The sequence below is a fragment of the Pongo abelii genome, chromosome 3, assembly GCF_028885655.2.
Source record: "Pongo abelii isolate AG06213 chromosome 3, NHGRI_mPonAbe1-v2.0_pri, whole genome shotgun sequence".
NCBI lineage: Eukaryota > Metazoa > Chordata > Mammalia > Primates > Hominidae > Pongo > Pongo abelii.
Window position 1 is genome coordinate 188,952,077 of NC_071988.2, and position 25,022 is coordinate 188,977,098.

At 34.3% G+C, this 25,022-nt stretch overlaps 1 protein-coding gene across 3 annotated transcripts in view; it reads right to left on the minus strand.

Annotated features, from left to right (window-relative positions):
* The window catches only part of SPOCK3 (SPARC (osteonectin), cwcv and kazal like domains proteoglycan 3), a 511,232-nt gene that overhangs the window by 128,512 nt on the left and 357,698 nt on the right, over nt 1-25,022 (minus strand). For all 3 annotated transcript variants that reach the window (XM_054553197.1, NM_001131658.1, XM_054553196.1), the window contains 1 exon segment: nt 14,081-14,195. In XM_054553197.1, the coding sequence (XP_054409172.1) occupies nt 14,081-14,195 (115 nt within the window).

Genomic DNA, 25,022 nt, shown 5'->3' on the forward strand with positions numbered 1-25,022 from the left:
CTGGGGCTACAATCAAAGGCTCACATTTTACAGTTTGTCCTCCAGGAACCCTACAATGTCCTCATGGGGAGGATCTGAGAAAGTTCTCCACATGACCCTGGAAAAAGGAAAGGAAGTATGGCTATCATGAAATCTTCTTAGACTATTCTCACTAATGAATCCCTGGTCTTTAGGAGAAGGACTTCACCAGAGGGCAATGCTGGTCTGGTATCCCATTTCAGGGATGGGAATCTGCTGTACTCCCATAAGAGAGGGACAGCTGAGATCAGCTTAGTTGGAACCAAAGCTATCAAAGTAATAAGTTGATAGTGGCACTATTATAGTTGAAGACTTCAACATTTATCAGTAACTGATAAAGCACAAAAAATTATTAAGTGTATCGGGGACCTAAATAGTGCCACCAATCTTGTCAGTCTAATTGATATTTACGGAATACTCCATCCCAAACCCAAATTCTTCTAAAATGTGCATGGAACATTCATCAAGACAGAATACATTCTGGGCCATAAAACACACCATAAAAATGTAATATAATAAAAACCATATTAAGTATATTCTTATAACACAAAAGAATAAACTAGAAATCAAAAAGAGAGATAGTTGAAAAAGCCCCAAATATTTTATAATTCAACAAAATAATTCTAAGTAACCCACAAGTGAAGATGAAGTCTGAAGAAAAACTAAAAATTACTTTGAGCTAAATGAAAATACAACTCATCAAAACTTTTGAAACATAAAGAAGTGTTTAGAGGAAAATTTATTGCATTGAATAGATATGTTAGAAAAGAAGATAACCTAAGCTTCCTGATATAGTTTGACTGTGTCCCCACTCAAATCTCATCTTGAATTATAATCCCCATAATTCCCACATGTCGAGGGAGGGATGCGGTGGGAGGTGATTGGATCATGGGGATGCGTCCCCCCATGCTCTTCTCATGATAGCGAGTAAGTTCTCACAAGATCTGATGGTTTTATAAGCATCTGGCATTTCCCCTGTTCATACTTGTCTCTCCTGCCACCATGTAAAGAAGGTCCTTGCTTCCCCTTTGCCTTCCATCATGATTGTAAGTTTCCTGAGGCCTCCCCAGGCATGTGGAATTGTGAGTCAATTGAACCTCTTTCCTGTATAAATTACCCAGTCTGAGGCATTTCTTTATAGCAGTGTGAGAATGGACTAATACAATTCCACCTCAAGAGACTAGAGAAAGAAGAAAAAATTAAATATAAACAAGTAAAAGGAAGAAAATAATAATAAAAAAAAGAAGTCAATGTAACTAAAACAATAAATCAATAAATAAAATCAATGAAACCAAAAGGTGATTCTTTGAAAAGATCAATAAAATTGAGAAGCATAGAGATGAATTAACCAAGAAATAAAAGAGGGCAAAATTAGCAATATCGGGACAGACCGAAGGGTCATCACTACTGCTTTCATAGACATTAAAAGGATAACAAGATAGTATTATTAACAGCTATATGCTCATAAATTTCATAATTTTAGTAAAACAAACCATGTCCTTGGCAGACTCAAACCACCAAAACTCTTTTAAGGAGCAATACATAATCTGAATAACCCTATACCTATTGTAAAAATTGAACACTTGGTTAAAATGTTGCAAACAAAGAAAAGATCTGCCAAGGTACTTCAGTGGTGAATTCTATGGAACATTTAGAAAAAAACAATTACCAATTCCACACAAAATCTTCCAGAAATTTGAAGAGAAAGAAACACTACAAATAATATAAGAAAGTCTTTGCCCTAATACTAATGCCAGATAAAGACATTACAAGAAAATTACAAATTAAAATATCTTATAATATTTTAGCAAAAAAAAACTTTAAAAATATTAATAAGTTATTTTATATATAAAACAATATAAAAAGAGTAAGCAGTATTTATTCCAAGAAGTAAGCCTGGTTCAGCATTCATAAATCAATGCAATGTAACATATTAGAATACCAAATAAGAAAAAAAATTGACCATACCAATTGAGGCAGAAAAGTAATTTAACAAAGTTTAATACCCACTCTTGACAAAACAAGGTATAAAGAAAAACTTTCTCAATCTAATAAAGGGCACACACACACACAAACACACAAACATACACACACACATACACATATATATATACAATCTTAAGTATTTTAATTATGACAAACTGAATAATTTTCCCCTAAGGTTCAGAACAAGAAAAATATCCTCTCTCATCACTCATATTAAACAGTACAGTAAAAGTCCTAGTAGTGTAATAAGACAAGAATGAGTAATAGAATATGTAACAGAAGGTAGAAAGTATACATATAGGATATAGAGAAATAAAATTATCTTTATTCACTAACAACGTTACTGGCACATAGAAAATGCTAAAGAATCTACAAAAGTCTCCTGAAATTAATAAGCTAATTTAGCATTGTTGCAGGATATAAAGTGAGCCTCCCAAACACTAGCAATGGCAAACTGAAACTCAAGATGGAAAAACAAAAACAAACTATACATATGGATATACACATAAACTTATGTCCATACAAAAACCTGTACATGGATGTTTATAAGAGTTTTACTCACAGTTGCCAAAACTTGGAAGAAACCAAGATACCCTTCAGTATGTAGATGGATAAATACACACAGTGGGGCATTCAGACAAAGCAGTATTCTCCAGCACCAAATAGAAATGAGTTATCGAGCCATGAAGGGACATCAAAGAAACTTAAATAAACATTACTAAGTGAAAGGAACCAATATGAAAGGCTACATAGTGTATGATTCTAACTATATGAATGTCTTAGTTATTTTTTTGTTGCTATAACAGAATACATGAGATTGGATAGTTTGTTTAAACAAAGAGCTTTATTTGGCTCATGATTGTGGTGGTTGGAAAGTTCAAAATTGGGCATCTGTATCTGGTGAGGGTCTTATGCTGCTTCAATTCCTGGTGGAATGCAGAAGGGAAGCTGGCATGTGTAAAGCGATCACCTGGTGAAAAAGGAAGCAAGAAAGAGAAACAGGGGAAGCCAGAGTCTTTTTAACAACCTTCTTTCTCAAGAACTCATCCATCATGGAGAGAGGGAGAGCTCATTCACCCCTTTCGGAGGGCATTAGTCTCCATGAGGGATCTGCTGCTATGACCCAAATACTTTCCACTAGACCTCACCTCCCAACACCACCAGACTGAGAATCAAATTTCAACATGAGTTTTGGTGGGGACAAACCAAACCACAGCAATGACATTCTGGAAAAGAAGAATGATGAAGAAGTTAAAAAAAAAATCAGTGGTTTCCAGGGCTTGGAGAAGAGAGGGATGAAAAGGTGGAGCACAAAGTATTTCTATGGCAATGAACTACTTTGTATAATACCATAATGATTGATACTTGTCATTATAAATTTCTCCAAGCCCATAATATGTACAATAACGAGAGTGAACCTGAATGTAAACTATGGACTTTGGGTGATAATAATGTATCAATAGCTTCATCAATTGCAACAAATGTACTAGTATGATGGAGGATGTTGATAATGGAAGAGGCTATACATGTGTGGATGTATGGGTTATATGTTAAATCGCTGTACCTTCTGCTCAATATTGTTGTAAACCTAAACTGCTCCACAAATAAAGCCTATTTTAATAAAAATGCAAGCTTTCATTTCAAATACTTACAGGAGACATATGTTGGACTTTGAGAATCATGGTGTAGATAAATTCTAATGTCCTTTCTTTAAGATTCCCTGTTACTACTAAATTAGTTTGATTCCTGACCAATAAATTCATAAACTCATTTAATTTGAACAATTATTTTCTCTACACTAGGCACTGCAGATGCTAAGAACATAGGTTGGTAGTTGGGGAAGGGTATAGAACTCAATAGAAACAAAAGGGACAGATTCTAAAGGAAAAAGAGGAAGGTAAAGTGGCATCAAAGATCTCAAAAGCATGTGGGTATTCACTCAGAAGAAGGAATGGATTTGATAATAATATTGTTAAGAACAATTTCCCAAGTGTCTCTTGTGTGTACATGCACCTTGTAGTAGCTTTTGTCCCAGACTGTCATTTTGAAGATTCATGTATAGCAAATGATCTTGGGAGATTGAGATAGTGTCGTCATGATGGGGAGAGAACAAAATCTGTTGCTTTCCAGAATAGTAAAGATAATGTCTTTCTCTGAGGTAGAGGTTGAACAAGTTTGCTACTATCCTCCTTATAAGGATGGGGGTTACCTAAGCTTGGCGTTCCTCAGCTAAGACTCAACCCCACCATGTATACAGCACTCTCCTGAGCTGAATCCCACCTGTGAGCTTGTGACCAAGGAGAATGAATGCAAGCAAGAAGTTCTTGTGAACAACAATCAGAGTCCTAAATCTCTAATCTCAAAGTCTCCTGTATGCTGCTAGCATCTGTGAGATCGTGGCAGGTAGGCTTGTTAGCTTAGAAGCAGGGAAAAAGCATCAGACCCTTGAAAAATATAGGTCTTTGATAAGTAGAATTGATTATTTATATAACATGCTAAGAACATCGTATCTGTGTATTCAATTTAATCTTCACAAATACTCAGTGGATTTTACGTTACCTATATTGTAGAAGAGGAAACTGAATTAGCATGTAATTGCTAATCTCCTCAATGTCAAACTTCAGGTCAGTGGTAGTATCACCCATGTAAGCACACACATGTGTGGTCCCTACATCTGTGAGTTTAAATACAGGAATCAAGTGACTCCCTGGACACTTGGGTTTTAAATAGAAGACTTTATGATAATCAAAATTTTTGGAAAAGTAGATTGTAGAATTGTATTTGGTACATGACATATATGCAAAATGACACAAATTAGGGCAGATGCAAATTTAATATCTTATTGGAAAAAGTAATCCCTAAAGTAGTAGAATTTTAATAATAACTCTTTTGCCTGACCTAGTTAAGTAATTATGTCAATACCTTCTATTTCTATAAATAGACTAGAATATCAGAAAGTTGTTCTAATCTGCCCAAATTGTAAGACATTTTTGTCTTAAACAAATAACTGTGCACCCTAATTTGTGCTATGCTTACGTATGGCTAAAATCTTTAAGAAAATTATCTGATAGAGGAGTGAGTGATCTACAAGTTTTTTAAAGGACATATAGATATATTTGTCATATTTAGAATATGTAAATCACTAATGCCATATAAATATTTATGAGAGGTTGGCTATTACTTTGATAATCAGTATCACTTTTCTGCAACACTTTTGCATATTTAAAAAATAAGAAGCTGAAACTATGTATTATTAAAATATTTACTTTTAGAAAAAGTAAATAGTTCAAAAATCCCAAGTTAGTTTATATAGCCTCAGATTTTCTAGTAGGTATGATATTTTTGTCTATATTATTAATTTTAATGGTGAAATACTTAATCATGATATTCCTTTCAGTTATTCATACATCATTTTCTATAATGTAAATAATATTATTCCTGTCTACAACATTAGAAGTTAGAAGACAAATGATCAGAGCTTTCACGTACCGAGGATATATGCTATTTTATCCAGCATTAAATTCCATTTACCATACTATTTACCAATTCTATGTTCAAAATAGTTTTCTGATATTGAAGCTCCTAAAAAGTTTACCATACCCACACCCTCTTTAAGAAAATATTAAGGCATATAGCTGTAGTCAAGAAAACCAAAGGAGACAATATAAGAAAATGGAAAATATTAAATTAGAATAATTATGGACATAGACTAGGAGTGGAAATTACAAGTGTTACAGATGAGAATTTGCACAGGTTTAGGACCAGACAGGACTGGACTGGAACAGAGTGTAGAAAGGTCTAGAATAGACAAAGTGCCAAGTGAAGAGCAAGCGGTTTCTAAGCAGCAGAAAGCTGTGATGTTACCACATTTTCAGAAATTTGTTCAGTAATTGAAACAACTCTGAAAGAATGTAGACAGTTTACTACTCATGGCACAGCAGGTAGCAAAAGCTTCTTGTTCACATGAGTTCCCATTGCCCCCTCAAGTCACACAGAGGCAACAGGAGCCAGCCCAGTGGAAGGTGGAGCACACAGATCTGTGGCACAGCTGAGGAGCACGGGGCTCAGGAAAAGCACAACCTATATGGGATTGGGAGCAAACTTAACACGCTGTTGCCTTGGAAGAAGGCATTACCTTTACTACTGCGGGAATTAAACAAATCTCCTCAGAGAAGTGAGGGGCTTTGTTATAGCCTAATTCAATAACTCCACCCACTCACTTGAAGGGAAACATTATTCCAAGAATGTTTGCTTGGAAAGATAGTTCAAGACTTGTGGAACACTGTGAAGAACTGCTTTCCTACATACCGCTGGGAATGTGACTGGTATTTTCTTACAATTTGAGACTAAAGAATTTTGAAAATATGGCAATAGAATTTTGTTCTTTCCTCTTGATGAGAAAGAAAGCTATTTAGAAGCTCCATGGAAGAGAGTTAAGAAACTGAAGAAACAAAAACTTATGGCCTGGGGAAAACAATTAGCATAAAATAAATACACATAAAAGTAAAAGCAGAAAAATATCAAATATCATGTTAACTAAAATTTGGCATGATTTTAAGCAAACAATAATGTTGAATAGATGATCCATCAGGTCTTGGCATTCTAGTTTTATTGGCACAAGGATGTACAGCATTTTATAGTGGTGATGAACATGTATATATAGCATAATATACTATATTATAGTAAAATTATTTACAAACAATATTAGTAGTATTTTTTGATTTTTAACATTTAGTATCAAACTCCAGACTAATCATGGAAGACGTATTTTAGTTAAATAATAATATTTAAGTGTAAAAAACATAAAATATATGTAGGTGAAGAAAGTCGAGATGAATGAGCAGAAGTTGTTGTAAAATTAAGGGTGCTGGTGACACTTTTCTGAACTTGATGGAACAAGAAAAAATTTTACATTTATTGAAAGGTTAAAAATTATCAGTGAGATAACTTTAATAATAATTTACTATCATATGGGAAGTTTGGGGTAGAGAAATAAGATAAATATTTATTTTTCAAAATAGTAAATATTGTCTCTAATTGATACATTATCGGTGAAGGGATATACATATCAAAGTACAATAGAAACAACCAAAAGAATGAAATACCACAGTGGTTAAAGTGGTTACCTCTAATCAATAAAACAAGATTTAAAGGGTTTGTGCAAGAACAGCTGATCTCATTATATTTTGATTTGTACTAGTTAGTATTTTACCATGTACACAAATTATTTTGTGTCAAAAAATTCTCCTATAGACACCGAAATTCTGAACCTTTCAGAGCCATTTTAGACTTACTGATTGTGATTCAAAAAGTAGATTTCTCTGCAGCTATTTTCTCTGGTATCATTGAACATTCCTTGATTATTCTTGCTTTGGGTAAATTCTGTTATTAGAGTTGAGATATTTCTTTTATGGTGTTAAAACTGCCAAATTTTAAGTAAAGAGTTCCATTACAGAAAATAAAATAAAAGCAATTAGAGCTCTCACGTTCAGAAAACATACGCTAAATACAAATAAATGTAAATGTATTATTAGGCAAATGTAACAGTATTTAAATCAAGTGCTATTAAATACTAGATCTTTGGTAGGGATAGAAGAAAAAAGAATGAAAATCTCAAAAGAACAGTAAGCAGGAGGTAAAACGGTTCCATAATCCATTTCAGAGTACACTATAATGTAAAAGTTCTCATTAACAGGTCATTTTTGTTCAGAGATAAACCATACTTTCACTCTTAGAGATGATTTGGGAAAAAGAAATTAAAATTCTTGAACTGATTTCTTTGTTTGTAGTAATAACTTCATTACAAGTGATTTTACATTTAACTGATGTTACTAATTATGTAAAAATAGTAGAAACAGTAATAATTTTGCCAATAAGTAGAAATTTGGTGTAAATATACTTTACAAGAAATGCACAGAAAAGATTAATTAGTAATACATTAAGTAAATCATCTATTGCTACCATAACTATCATCCTGCATCACCTTGGAAATATGAAAAATGCTACCAGGAAAGATATAAACAAAACGGCCGGGTGCAGTGGCTCACTGGATATAAAAAAATTCCATCATACAAAATTAAATGTTAAAACTAAATTATTTGCCACTTGGAAAAAAGCATACATTAATTCTTAATCAATAATACTTTTTCCTTAAATCAGTTAATTTATAATCATAGCACAATAATGAAATAAACTTTGTTTCTTGATAGGGTTCCATAGTATTCAGAGTACTGAAATGAATAATGGAAAAAATGACTGTGTCAGATTATAGAATAACTCAGTCCCATACCTTGTCATATTGTAAATAAAAATTATCAGGCTTTGCAGTTTAATATGGAAAGGAAGCTAATGATTACAAACCTATACTCATTGTCCCCACATCCATTTACAAATAATACAATCAGTCTCAGATGAGATATCTTTTGTTAAATAAACAGCTATCTTTTTGTTTATGTTGTGGTTGTTGAACGATCTCTGATCTCACACCAAAATTTCATGAGTACCAATGATCTCTGAAGTGAGAAGGACTCATTACAAATCTGTCTCAAACTTGTGTCTGGTGTGGGTCCCAAGAAAGAATAAAAGCAAGCACAAGATTTTTGTACTTTATTGCTGGACCCATTGTACTTAGAAATGTGTGGCTCACATCAAGGGCCAAGGTTTGAAACAAATGTCTTTTAGTAACTTGTGACAACAGCATATGAATCATTAAAAACTGCTTTCTTTTAACAGTGCCTAATTTGCATTTTAATACACACATTCTGATAGAAATTGTCAAAAATCAAGTACTAAAGAATTTAAGAAAATTTAAATAATGTCACAAAATTATAACTGCTAAAACATAAAGGAATGGGAGTACAGGCATTAACAAATGTGTCTAGATGGTAGTTCACTATTATCTTTCCTGATGACCTAGATCACCTAGAACAGCTGTTTTTAATTACAAAATAATATAATGTACATTTAGACTAGTAATTGTATCAAGAAGCAGTATATAACTACATATATGGCTACATATCCCTCTCTCTGTGTCTGGAAATATATGTTGCAATGGCTAGTAGCTATAAAAGAATGTGAAAGACTTGTCAAAGAAAATGACCTATACAGGAGATCGAGACCATCCTGGCTAACACAGTGAAACCCCGTCTCTACTAAAAATGTAAAAAATTAACCGGGTGTGGTGGCTGGCACCTGTTGTCCCAGCTACTCAGGAGGCTGATGCAGGAGGATGGCGTGAACCTGGGAGGCGGAGCTTGCAGTGAACCAAGATAGCGCCACTGCAGTCGGCCTGGACAAAAGAGCGAGACTCCGTCTCAACAACAACAACAAAAATGACCGATAATAACTTTCAGGCTAAAGAATTGTACTGATGAGTTGTTTCAAGCTCTCAATGTACAAATATTTTGCAAAATATGCAAATACATACTATTAACTATAGAAAAAATTAAATCTCTTCAATTTTTACCACCCAATATGATGTTAAAAGCACCACAAATAAAATTACAAATGGCATTTAATATGTGAAAAAGTTATGTGATTCACTAGGGTTCAGCAGCATTTTACAGGTATAATCTGTTGAAATGAAATAGAAATGCAAAGATGGTTAAATTTGAGGAAATACATCCATAAATCCTAATGATTTATATATTTTATGTTTTACAGATGAAGAAATGAGACTCATAAACTTAAGTATATAGCTAAGAACCACACAGCAGTGAAGGACTGGAATTCTAAAATGTATACCCTTAATGAATAAATTAGGCTCTCCACAGGATAACAATGCACAAACCAGAAAGAAATTCCATAAACTGGTTAAACACATACACACACACACACACACACACACACACTTAGGATTAAAGTCTAGTATGTAGGATAACAGAGTTATATGAAAAAGGCGAAACGAGAAATATGATAAGTTACATGATTCTCAACTCCCAATGAAAGAAACCTCTAGTTGTATTTTTTAAAATGCAGATGAGGATTAGCAGGAATTGCGAACCACAGGCCCAGAAAAATAAGCTAGTCCTTTTGGTTAGCATTCTATAAATCACCTGGATTACTAAATTCAGAATAATCTTAGAGGGATTCTTTTTCCTTGTCCATCATATGCAATTGGATTTAAAGCCTTGTGAATTTCATCTCAGCAATATTACCCCAATTCAATTTCTCTTGTTATTTTTTCATCTACTATCCTTGCTGGGACTTGGTTGCCTTATTTCTAAAATAACCACCCACCCCAACTTCAAACAAACAAAAAATTGTCTCAGTAACATAATAAATTTCTCTAAGATTTACTAGAAAATGTTAACTCTTTTCAAGTAAAACTTAGAAAAACAGTTTTGGAAATGTTAACTCTTTGCTCAAGAACATAAACATTTTCATATGTTTGACTCAGATAAATTAATTCCAAAGCTTTCATGTCTTGCAATGACCGATTTGCACTGTATCCTCCTTGAAAGTACTCTGTGTCCTAGAATAAAGGGATGGCTTTCTTGAAGGTGCCCAAGGCCTTTAGGATTCCACGTTCCTTTTCTACTTCCTCCTTTTTTACCCAGCTTCACCTGTTACTTTTTAAAATAGGTTATTTTCCTTCTCTATTCAGGCTTCACTGAAACTCAACAATTCAAACTATCAAGGTGCATAAAGAGTATGTGTTTAGATGCATGTTGGGGTTAAAATATTCAAAATGATATAATTTGAAATGAATTAAATTTTAAGAGGTTAGATATGTAAAACCATAAAACTCATAATCATAAGAAAAGTAGTTTGAACTTTGGAATACCCAGATTTGAAACAAACAGAAAATGTCAATTAAAATGATCTTTTGACTCTAACCAGTGAAATGAATAAACAAATGGAGCACTTTAGATGTGTCATATGTCTAAAGTTTACTGTGCTTATGTACCACTGTTGCGTAGACAATTTAAGATTTGTCTAGGGTAGAAAAATCCTACTTAAAAATAAATGCTTTCTACAATATTTTTCAATGTTCTTTTTCAATGAACTTTTGTTTTGCAGGTGCTTTCTAATTCTTAGGATTGCATTTTATACACACACATAAAATCTGTAGAAAATGGTCTATTCATAGACCATGCTCACAACTATGAATCTCATATTTTCCTGGCCATAAAAATATTAGAGGCCTCTAAAAATCAGCTGAAATGTCAATATTCTTTGAATGAATTTGATCTACTTTACAAATAATACTTTTTTATTTGCAATTGAACAATACGTTAACAAAAAAAGATGGAAGAAAAGGAGGGAGTCCATTAAAGGGACTCCAAAACACTGGCCTTTGTAATACTAAATTTATGAGTTAGAAAATGAGAAAACTGTATAGCTAAGTTACTAATTGAAGGGCGTATGCTTATCTACTTATGTAAAGTCAGAATCTAGGGTTTAAAAAATGGAATTTATCTGTTTTTATTTATTTAAAATACTTGAATGTATGTATTTGGACCAATTTATGCACATTTCTTAATAAATACATTAGAGAAATAGAGGAAAACTTTATTCATACTTCGTGTAGAAAATCTATATTTATTAGTTTTAATGCATTTCAAGTAGATTTAAAGATTCTGATCTTAACATAGGAAAACATACTACGGTGTTAATTTGACCTCAAATATAGGAAGTCAGAAAGATTTAAGAAATATCTCATTGTTGGTAGTTTATTCCTCACTGTTTCTAGAACAGAGAAGATATTAAATAGAATTTCCTGCACTGCACAGTTTACCTAAGGCATGCTTCTAATGTAAATGACAGTTGAAAGATTAGAAATGATACCAAACTCGGTTTTATACTTCCCCTGTCTCTCAGCCTTTGGCACTGTGTAGAAATGACACTCAAAATTGACTGTACTGCTTTTCCACAGCAGGTAGCAAAATCCTGTACTTGCGTTGCCCTGACAATTTGTCAGAGCAGGATTAGTTTAAATTCTTCTTGCCTCTCTTTCTACGCACAATTGAACACAAATGATCTTTATCCCTTGATGATATGACTTTTAAAAGTTTTCTTCTTGATATATTAATATACACACTATACAGAAAATTTGACAATATGAAAAATAATTATTGTTTATTCACAAGAGATCCTCTTCTCAGATGTGCTACCTTCCATCTTTAATTCACAGAGTTCCTTTTGCAGCTTGTGGTTGATTATCATAAATTAATACTACATCAGCAATACCTTTTCATTCAAAATGAAGTTTAAAAGCAGGAAATCTCATTGAAGCAAAATCTTATTGAAAGTCTGTGATACATTAGAGATATACACTTACTATGACCACGTCTCAAATGTTGTTCTTAATAGCCTTCAGTGAAAAAATTGGCTCATGGATAGTGAACCTGGTAGGATTTGTTTCCCGCCTGAAGTGATTTCCAAAGATAAACGTGGTCAGTTATGTCTTCAGTTTAATTGTGAAAATGTACTCTATCAGAAGTGGGAACGAGGAAGGCACAAACATCAAAGAATTTCAGTTAAAAGGAAACCACAAGTAGCTTTTTGATTATCTGGGGGCTAATTAGTATATTCAAGGTAGTACTGAAAGTCTTTATTTGGGCTGTGTTGAAGAGAGTGGATTGGAGGAGATGAGGGCTGAGGACTACAGAAGGAACCACACTGGGTAGTTAAACTTAGACCGGGGCAAGTCAGCAAGGATGAGGTTCAAAGAACAGGGCTCTTGGGCAACATATATGATGCAGTTTATACTGCTCGGGTGATGGGTGGGCCAAGATCTTACAAATCACCACTAAAGAACTTACTCATGCAGCCAAATACCACCTGTGCCCCAATAACTTATGGAAAAAAAAAAAAGAACCGAGCTCCTGAAAGGCAGCGTGGCATCTCTCTTCTACCAACTGGTATCACTCTTCACATGACCTAATGATTGAGCACTAATTTACTATTAATTTTCAAATCGACTAATTTATTTTTGAATAATAAAAATAGTCTCTCTTAAAGGCAATGCTATAACACTTAGTTTTATTTTGTTTTTTCCTCTTAAATATTACTTAATGAGTTAAGACCAATATAAGTGGCATAACTGAAGTTCGGAAGTTATACCTGTAATAAAATATTTATGTGGTACTGTAATATGGAATAACAAGTATACCATGCTCAATGAAATACATAAGTTTATATTAAAGAAATTTCATACTCAATACATTTTTCCTATTTGCATATCCATGTTTCACATTTTTTAGGAAAAAGGGCAAAAATTACTTATCCACATTAATAAGGGCCCCCAATAATAATTATTAGATTAGAAGAGTTCAATAGTAATAAATTATATAACTGTTGATGACAGTGCTCTAATGCTGTAAAATATTTTTTGACTTAAAGAATCATCTATTCTCCACATTTCCTTCTTTATCTAGAGGTGCTGAGGACTGGAGCTAGCAGCCATGGAGACTTTTTAAAAAGGCATAAACAAGATTTCAAATATAATAATGATACCATGTAAACTATAATAAATAATCTTAAGTCAAGTTATATATTATAGTACATACCTGGTTGAATGCATTTTATTTTTATTAGATAGTAAACTAATAAAAACAATGAATTAAAGACTTCGTCTGGTCAAAAAAAAGTTTAACTTATAAAATTATTACACAGGAAATTATGAAACACAAACTGTATACATGGGGTAGACATCTTTATTTAAAATGGTTAGTATTAATTGACTGAGCAGTTGCAGATCTGATCAAACCACTCAATTACTTACTACTTTATCAATAATCAGTTTGCTGCTCTAAAAGAAAAAAATAGATATAAAACACACGTTTTAGACACAACTGTTTATAGAATGCATTGGTTTAGATTTCTTATATATGATGAGCACATACGAAAGAAGTATCTAGTTATTAATATCAAAATAAATAGAAATCTAAAGAAAATCATTTCTTGCTATAATAGTTGAGGCTAACAGGAAAATATCTTCAATAAAAATATAAATGGTATTGGATATTTGTATAAAAACAAACTTCATTGTGTAATAATGACAACATTTATTGCAAAACATTTTAGTGGAGAGTGATGAATGTAAAATTATAAATATATTTTTGTCACTTACCTCTCTTAACATTTCTGCTTGTACTGGTGGGCTTATCTGAAGGACATGGGCAATGTCCTTCACATTTGACTGAGATCTGTTTTCCTAAAACACATGCCTGATATTCTAGTTTGCACTGTATAAAAAGAGAAAAAAAAAGTAATTCAAATGCTTTAGTTATATCAGTAGAAACTCAAGAAATTTTTAGAAAGAAAGGTAATTTTTTATGCATATAATTTGGAGATTTTTCCACCAGGTAATACGTCTCTTATACTAAAGTGCAATTTTACACACTTATGTAGAGTATTACTGCTCCATAAAAGAGGCAGAAATGCAGTTGCCTTGGGTATCATTTTGGAGAACAGTCACTGAGAAATATGATAGGTTTAAAAGTCATTCTTAGTTTGTCAGATCTATTACATGACATGAGTAGAACATTTTAGAATCAAATGGAGAGAAGCATGACATAGAGTTTGACAGTACTTCTCTTGAGCTTCTCAAATGTAATCTCGGTTTTTGGTTACTTAAGTAAGCATGTCTTCTCTTACTTATTGGACTCTAAGTTTTGGCTACAGAGACTCTATGCATCAGTCTTTAGCCAGTGACTTGCACAGCATCAAATGGCCCATCTTATATCCCCGAGGCAAAGAATTGTAAAATATATATGTAAATTGATGTGTTCATTAAATAGTTCTATAGTTACTTGTGATTTTCCACAAACATAGCACCATAGCTCAAACACACATTCATACACACAGAGAACAAACATATATATTTACATACAAATTAAACCAAATATTTATGTAGCCTTTATATAATATACTCTGTATGCATATATATTTCACATATATTTTTGGTGTGATGATGTGCTTGGTGTCTCTCTAATCCTCGTGTGCAAATGGTTTTTAGACTGAACTTCCCATAGGTCTTACATTGGAATAAATGTGCATTTGTAATAAGATATTGTCACATATCTTATGTTTCTACAAGCCCCAGAGTTTATTTCACTTGTTTTACAAAAAACAGTATAGCATGCCTCTCTTTGGTGCTTGTATGACCACAGGATTGAAAACAATTAAGACGGTGATGACAGTGCATTTCTGATTCCACCACACATGTAATGGAAAAAGATAAATAAGTGGTCTAGAAGAGAGGAATGCCTGAATCTAAATCTTCTGAGTACCATCTCCTAAAAGTGACATTTAGGGCTAGTTGCTCAAATGTGCCCTGCCTCAATTTTCCCATTAAAAAATCTGGGATAATGATACCTAATTTCCAGAGTTTTAAGAACCAAACAGCCAGTTTTTCCCCATGCAGTAGCCATCATGAACCAGGATCTTGGTAAATGCTAGTAAACACTGAATACTCTTAAAAAATCAAAAATATTCTGACACATGAGATTTTCACTTGTTTGCTAACTTCTTAGTTTAGTTTTAGTTGTGTTTGGCTTGATTTTCTTTGTAAACATTACACCTGGTAGAATTTTAAGCCTAAGTATCTTTCATTTATTTCTAAGATAATATTTTATAACTGAATATTTGACATGATTAAAAATTATGCTCCCAGTTATGTGGTCAATTTTAGAATAAGTGTGATGTGTTGCTGAGAAGAATTTATATTCTGTTGATTTGGGGTGGAGAGTTCTATGTATGTCTATTAGCTCTGCTTGGTCCAGAGCTGAGTTCCTGAATATCCTTAATTTTCTGTTTCACTGATCTAAGATTGACAATGGGGTGTCAAAGTCTCCTGCTATTATTGTGTGGGAGTCTAAGTCTCTTTGTAGGTCTCTAAGAACTTGTTTTATGAATCTGGGTGCTCCTGTATTGGGTGCATATATACTTAGGATAGTAGCTCTTCTTGTTGCGTTGATCCCTTTACCATTATGTAATGCCCTTCTTTGCCATTTTTGATCTTTGTTGATTTAAAGTCTGTTTTATCAGAGATTAGGATTGCAACCCCTTCTTTTTTTTGCTTTCCATTCGCTTGGTAAATCTTCCTCCAACCCTTTATTTTGAGCCTATGTGTGCTCCATCTTTTAAGAGTCAATAATTATCTTCCTACTCTAAAAGAAATAGATCTTGCTAATTCTGAAGTAATATGACTTCTTTAGTGGCTACTGCCATAATTTACTCAGAGAAAATGATTTTAACATTAAATAGGGTAGACTGTCTGGCTCCAATCGACAAATGCACCAGTGAGTAATTTAATTCAGCTTCACCTGATATCAAGAAGCACTGAATGCACCCAATAGCTAATCAGATTACTCACGTCTCTACAATATTTTTTATTTTTTCTTGTCAAGTAACTCCTTAATGGACAGTTGAAATTCTTAACTAGCCCTGCAACAAATGATTAAAAATTATTAAGGACTTTGAACATGTTTATAGTAGCATATTGATCCTTTCAAGAGAACACTTTCAATGGTATCATTATTTTTCATTATTCAATGCTTCAAAAATTGAAAAAAAATGATTTTGTCAGTAAAATCACAGTGCATTTTTAAATGTAATTAAAAAGTCCAACATCTATTCAAAAGTAGACATAAATAGTTAAACAATTATGAATGTTTTAATGAAAGCCAAATGAATTATATGGAAGTTTGGAACTTCAAATTTAATATTCTGCACTGTAACTTCTGTTAACTTAATATTTCAGAAACCTGAACTTGCTCATATAATAATTCTGATTCATGACATAATTTAAGAAAAGTTCAGGAGCAACTGTGAGTGGTATAGGAGCAGACAAAGCCAAAAGTCAATATTAATTATAGCTAATATTAAATTTTACCATTTGAATATATGTTTATCTCTCTTCATAGATGTGTTATACCACACTCATTTATGCTTTAAATGTAGTTTATTTAGCAGTGATTTTTTAAATATAAAGAACATAAAAGCCTGGCTAATACTTGAATGAACAACAAACATACAACAACTATTAGTTTATTAATAACAGGAATCATATTTTCCGCCCAAAAGTTGATGATTCATTTTTTATATCGTTAGGCACTAGGAGAATAACTTACAAGAGAATTACATAATCTTTATAAAAATTTGGTTAATTCTTCATCAAAATATGTTTCAGCTTGTAGCTTTCTTTGGCATAGTTAAAATTTAAAAATGTCAAAGCCGTCTTTATGATTTTCATGAAATGATAAAATTATAGCTTTGCAAAAGTTACTTTATATGTGAAATGATTTCAGAATGATTCTACTCAACACCTTTTCTTCTATGCATTTCTATAAAGAATAACAGAATCAGATGTATAGCAAATATGCCCTTTGTATATAATCATATGATTTTAGCTACTTTTTATCAGAAAGCTACTTAGTTTTACTTACTTATGAATTAATTTTGGAAAAAAATTCCATGGAGAATTTTACTCAAAGAATATTAGGACATTAAAAAATGCTACTTTAAAATATTTTTTAGCTATACCCACTGATTGAATTTCTAATTAATAATATTCAATTTACTTAATTACCACAAAGCTGAAATATTTATAAAGGTATATGTGAACTAAAATATCACATAAAGGGCATGCTCATTAGTCTATAATTACCAAAAAATGCAAATAATGTAGAGAAAGACATGATTAATGCTTTCCTGATTATCTAAGACCCCGAGTATTGAGATCACTTAAGTTATGAGTTCTTGTGTAAAGCAAGCCTGCAGAATGATTTTGACACTAGTCACGGAAAGTTATTTTATAGTCATTTGTTTAATAAGATGATTGAAGAAGAAAATATGATCATATTATTGGAAAAAAATGCGGCATATGAAAAAGAGCCCAACCTTCAGCGTCAGCAAACACTGGGACAGGCTGTTGTTACCAGTTTTCAAGCTGATGAAATCATCATGGCCCTGCTACATGGCTTAGAGCGGAGGTTTTCAGCTGGGGATAATTTCACTCCCCCCTTCTCAGGGACATTTGAGACATTTTTGTTTGTCACAACTGGAGGCAGAAGGGAGAGTGATTGTTTCTGCTGTCTACTAGTTAGAAGCCAGGAATGCTGCTAAACATCTTACAATGCACAGGACAGCCCCTCTGCCAGAACAAAGATTTATCTGGCCCCAAATGTCAATAGTGCCTAGATTGAGAAGCCTTGATTAGGCATTAGTCTACTGTAAGGCAATGAAAGGGTTAATTCAATTCTCAAGATCCCTTCCATATTTCCCTTAGGAATTTTTTCTTGGGCATTCACTAAAGTAATCCATATAAAATAACAATTCTACAAACCAACTGTCAATAACAATTCTACAAACCAACTTAATTATCTAGAGAAACCGGAAAATACAAATCAGCTAAAGCAAGAAAATATACAGTTGACAATGGCCTAATTTCATTGAGGCACTACTATATGTCAAACACTGTATTAAGCAGTTTAGATGTATTATTCTTTTGATCATAAAAATAAGACATATTTTTACAACAAATTTTTTAAGTGAAGTTTAGAGAGCTTATGCAACTGATAAAAAATATAGGGCTGAAATGGGATTCAAGCACTATTTTATAGTTCTAATGTAGAACAAGTACATAATCAGCAATAGAAATAGCAGCAACGTTATTTTCTTATGGTAGCAATACAAATTTTCATTCAAGTGAAAAAAATCAGAAAATATGGAATGCCATGAATCACTTTTTTATTCCCTATTTTAATCTATCTTGGACTGACTAATGTATTACATTTTTAATGCCCTAAATAGCCAATATCAAAGACATGCTTTGAACTCTCATAAACAGCATTCCTCATATTCAGCTGTAGCTAACCCTTTCCCAAGAAAACACCGTTCACTAAAGTTCTTCTGATCCCTATTGAACGGTGTTCCCCATTCAAACATAACCACAAGAGGAAATGAAGACTCCAGCCTTAAATCCATTTGTTCATTCAATCAGGATATATCATTTACACAGAAATGTCTTAATTGCAGCATACATACACACACAGGAAGTTAAACATAGTAACAACATTAAAAACTCTCTGCACCACAGTGGACACCACGCCATTGTTCTCTTTGTGGAACACTCTACATTTCATTACGGAATAACACCCTGCTTTTTTGGAGGAGCATTTCCTTTTCTCACCAGAAACTTGATTTTGAAAAACTTCTTTTATATCACAAGATGTTATATTAATAATATATCATACTGGCCCCATCACAGGGCAAAACAATCTTGTGCCATAGGGCAGGTGAGAGTCATGTTCCTGCTTTCTTAATTCAATTGGAGGGAAGAGAGGCAAGCGCTTTGCAAGGGCAGCACTAGAGATGTGAGCATAGGTGCTCCTAGGCAAACTGAAAATGAGAAATGGACCCACAGAGTCCTGAGAATATTAAAGTTCTTAATTCAAGCAGTCTCTAAGGCTCACAGATATGCAAGTTAATTTTTCATTATACCTTATACTTCAAACTTTAGGCATTCAAGATAGCGTCTAGAAACTGGGAATTGTAAAGCACTAGTTGAATTTAAACTAACTAAGCTGAGATGAGGGAAGTAAGGACACTACAACCCAAGTTAGTAAGTGTGCAATCCTTGTCATGTAGTCATGAACAAGTTAAAATACTACTCCAGTAGGTAACCAGATTAGCCGACCAAGGAGAACTGCCAGGAAGAAAAGTAACAAAACCATACCTAACCCTTACCTTACTAAACCCATTCTCTCAGATGTACTATATCCTCTGGACCAGTATATCTCTAATTTTCCAAACAGGAATTATTAATACGAATATTTTATTTTTCTCCCAAAACTAAACACATCTCAAAATACTCTGCAAAAATTTCTCATTTGACACAAAGCTCACAATAGCCTGTAGTGGAATATCAGAAAATGCTAAAAAGAAAACAACTGGACACATGGATGATCCGGAACTTCAAAATGTGGTAATAAATTTAAAAAATGGAAAGATCAAAAGGCTAGTAGGTTTATCTTGTAATAATTTCATTTTATTTGTTTAATTAAACTTTGTCATTCAAATCAAAATTCTTGTTTAAATTATTCCAGATTAATGTTGCTTTCAATTAAAATAGCTTCAAGTAAAATAAAACCTATAAAAATATGCTGTTTAATCATTGGTATGATACATATGATTAATAAAATCATTTTTACTTACTCTTAACTTACATTTTTTTATTATTTACCTTAGTATATAATACGAGCTTTGCCAAATAACAACTAATAGGATTTTTCAAAGAGATACAAGTGTTGTTGAAAATAATAAAAAATAAGATGAGAATAGAAGGTCATGAGGATAGCATTTCAGAAGAAATTAACTTTACAGATATAAATAAGAGTCAATTTTTTAAAAGAATGGGAGTAAGCAACAAGGGATGTATTGTAAAAAAAAAATGCAAGGAGCGGAAAGATTCAGGGCAGAAGGTTAAGTTTAGCTAACAAAGAAAAGACTTTGAATATTTCAAAGTAGTAGATGATTTCAATGGTTACCCAAACATAAAAATACTGAAGTGTGATAGCTTGTACATACATTTCAATGTCTATGTGGTTTACATAACTAAATTGTTATATTAACTGCTTTAAAATATATAAAATGTGAAGAAATTCCTTGTTTACTATGCTTAAGAAATACCAAGGGCTTATTTTAAAATATGTACTATTTTTATAACCAAGATACATGTTAAATGATCAATGGTCCCCAAACCGTTTTATGCACTGGTAGCAACAGTATATTTTGGGATTTCTAAATGAGAAAGATGGGCAAGAGCTGGTGAATTTAGCTTTGGCACAGTTATATCAACACATAAAACATAGTGTTTCCTCTGTGTAAAGTCTCCCCTTGAGTAAATCTGAGGGATTAACCTAAAAAGTCATGGTTTCCTGAGCTCTAAAATGCCCTCTGTTGACTCACTTCAAGAAAATGTGTACATCTGTCACCAGGGCCCAGAACACACATTTGGGAAGGAGAAGTCCTGGCAATGGTGGCATAGTGAAGAGGAAGGAACTGTTAATCAGAGAGGTTAAAACATTATTAAGAGTAAGTTTCTACAGGAAAGTGAGTATAAAAAGGAAGAAACATGAGGATAAAGTGAAACAGAGAGTGGGTTATCAATCTCAAGGGAGAACCCTACACACTTCTGTCTATTGCTTCTTAATATGGGAGTCACCAAGGGAAACTTTCACAAGGCAGCCCTGGAAGAAACAATGCTTTACTCACATAAGGAAGAGACAGAGCAAGATCGGCTTCAATGTATTTGTACCCTGCCCCCACCCATGGCTAATGGACCCTCCAGCAGCTGACACAAGGCAACTGATGTGCAGCCGTTTCCTGCTGCAGTAGAAGGACCCATCCTCTCATACATGTAATCTGAAATCCGGAAAGCTTTGGGCCTGCCTGGGGGCCACCGAGGTGCATGCTTAAGCAGAATAAAGGAACACTCACTACATTTGAAACAGGAAGAGATACTCCCACACAAGGTGCTAAGCCAAGCACAGGCTGTGTGGCCTCCCTATCTCTCCGTAAGGAAGTGTTCCAGGCTCATGGCCCATCTTTATGTGGATGAGTGAGGGTCAGAAGATTGCACATGAGACTGCCTTCCCCAGTGCCAATCCAATGTGTCAGCATTCTTTGCCGCTTGCCTTTTTCCATGTTTGTAAATACTTCCTCCATGAATGAGAAACTTACATTTAGTTGTACGTTCAACCAATTTTCTTAAATGTGCAATAGAATCAGTCTTACATTCTTGCTGCCTTCCTCTGTAGTATAAACATTCTAAGAACTTTTCCAACTACATGGCCCATGTTCTTAAATACAGGTGGGTTTACCATCAGGACTATATTAGAGAGCTCAACCCTTCCCCCGTTCACCAACTGGGGGGCCCCTCTGATTTACTTTGAGCCAGGGAGGGCAGGGGAAAAGATTAACTTTTTTTTCCCCTGTAGCTCCATCAGTTACTAAGAGTACTAAAATCTCACTATGTGCTGATGAGATATGACAGTTTGTCTCCGTAAAAATTGCCTTATATATCTTGAAACTATTTTATTATGTACTTCCATGATTGGAACTATTGTATCAGATTTTCCAGGAGAATTAACATATTAATCATTATGTAGTAATTCTCTCTGCCATTTTCTATGGCTTTTATGTGAAAATCTAGTTTGTCTAATATTAATAGAATTGCCCTATTATTGTGTAGTGTTGGGGGACAAGTACCCAATGTATTGCTGTACCTTGTGGGAGCAGAGACACTGGCAGCCTTTTGTTCTGTATTATCTATTCAATTTTGTTTGTTTAGGAAAGATAGTTGCGAGACAGAGGTAGTGTCTCCTTCTGGAAGAGAGAGAAGGGTTTTTTTCTGTCCAGTAAAACAAAGATAATGTCTCTGCACGAGCAAAGGTTGGGCGGGATTGTTTGCAGTCTTTTAGAAAATATTGGGATTTCCCCAGCTGCAACACAAAATCAATGTGTGAAGATCATCAAACTATGCCACTGTGCATTACCCCTGCGGGACTTGTGAGCAAAGGAGAACTGACACGAACATCAAAGATTATGCTGCCTGTGCACTAAGTACAATATTCCTTTGTCTCCGGCCCAGGGTATCATGTCTTCTGCAAACCTCCAAGAAATTGCAGCATCTTGCAAATGGGATAAAATTTTCAGACCCTTCACAGTTCTAGTGGTTTTTGGCAATGATGATGAGATGCTGGCTGAGAAGTGGCTTTCTGTAAGTGAAAGAACACAAGTCCCACAGACCATATTAGAAGACCTAGTAGTGAATTATATCACCCAAATCATGAACAAGGGTAGTGAAAGTCTCACCCATATTCTCTGTTATTAAAAGTTTCAAGCCTAGTCTGGGTGCGGTGGCTTATGCCTATAATCCCAGCATTTGGGGAACCCAAGGCAGGAGGAGCACTTTGAGGCCAGGAGTTTGAGACCAGCTTGGGAAACATAGTGAGATCCCATCTCTACACAAAAATTTAAAAAAAAAAGTGGCTGGGCTGGTACTGTGCACCTGTAGTCCCAGCTGCTCAGGAAGCTGAGGCAAGAGGATCATTGAGCCCTGGAATTCCAGGCTGCAGTGGTCTGTGATTGTATCACTGCACTCTAGCTGTGTGACAGAGCAAGACCCTCTCCCTAAAAAAGAAAAAAAAGTTATTTTTCATGTCTCGACAGTAGGTTTGGCTCAAACTGTTCCAATGGTACTTTGGTTGGTTATTGCTCATTAACCTCTGGGCAGGGGGAGGAAGTGTTGTTATCCTGACAATGGGCTCAAGGTTTCTCTCTCTCCAAGTGAGACAGAAGGCCCAGTACACTCATTCACATATACTGAAGAACTTTGCGATAGGGGGTGATTCAAGCTTTTAAGACTGTGTTGGATGCAGGCACCCAATCCAAGTCACTGTTATATCTGGTTCTGTTGGAGAAGGTGGCGCCGGATTCAACTGATAATATTTGGGCAGGGTTTACACTATGAAAGGTAATAAGAAAGGTAAGCCAACGTGACCTTTCCTGTGAGGCTTTTGGGGTCAATTCAATGCATGCTATTCTTGCTTCCACATCTGAATTCACATTAGGTATTGATGTGCTATATATTTGTACTTTTTATCTGGTAAATGGTGGAAGAGATTCTCCCTTACCATGAGTGAGCCAAGACTCATGGGTAAAGAATTTTCTCGTGGGAGATGGAAACATCTTATCATTTGCCACAAATAGGTGTGTATAACTTCACACAATGGTTAATTTCATGTGTCAATCTGAATGGGCTAAGGGATACCATATAGATGGTCAAACATTATTTCTGGGCATGACTATGAGGATGTTTCCAGAAGAGATGAGCATTTGAATTAGTGGACTGAGTACAGAAGACCCTCTCACCAATGTGGGTGGGCATCATCCTATTGGTTGAGGGTCTGGATAGAATAAAAAAGGCCTAGGGAGTGCAAATTGCCTCTGTCTGCTTGAGACATCTATCTTCTGCCCTCTGACATCGGCACTCATTCCGCTCAGAGTTTTGGATTCACATCTGGGACTTAACCATCTGGCCATTGACTCTCACACCTTGGGCCACGGACTGAATTACATCATCATCTGTCCTGACTTTCCTGCTTGTAGACAACAGATCTTGGTTCCTGTCAGCCTCCATTACCACGTGACTCAATTCCAATAATAAATCTCCTCATCTCTCTCTCTCTCTCTCTATATATATATCTATCTATACACATATATATAGACAGATATAGATATATACACATATATAGATATATATAGATATAGATATATATACATATATAGATATAGATATAGATATAGATATATATACACTATGGGTTGCAATTCTCTGGATAACTCTAACAAACCTTAAATGCCTAAAGCTTTTCCTATGCAGATGATACCCTGTTGTTTGGCAAGTCCAAAGCCTCAATCTCAATGACTCTGACTGCAGTATTATTACACCTCTGTCAGAAGAGATGGCTGATAAACTCTAACAAAGTTTGGCATCTGTTCAGTGTATTTCTTTCTTTCTTCTTCTTTTTTTTTTTTTTTTTTTTTGAGACAGTGTCTTGCTCTGTCACCCAGGCTAGAGTGCAGTGGTATGATCTCGGCTTACTGCAACCTCTGCCTCCCAGGTTAAAGCGATTCTCCTGCCTCAGCCTCCTGAGTAGCTGGGACTACAGGTGCACGCCACCACGCCCAGCTAATTTTTGTATTTTTAGTAGAGATAGGGTTTCGCCACGTTGGCCAGGCCAGTCTCAAACTCCTAAACTCATGATCCGCCTGCCTCGGCCTCCCAAAATGCTGGGATTACAGGCATGAGCCACTGCATCCAGCCCCTGTTTACAATATTTCTTAGGGCTATGCGGGTGGATTTACAATGCTCATCTCTCTAATAGTGAAGAAAAGCTGCTATCTCTTTGATTCTTACCACCAAAATGTAGGCCCAAAACCTTATTGCATTCTTTGGGTATTAGAGAGAGTATATTCCCCACTTAGGCATTCTCCTTGGTCCT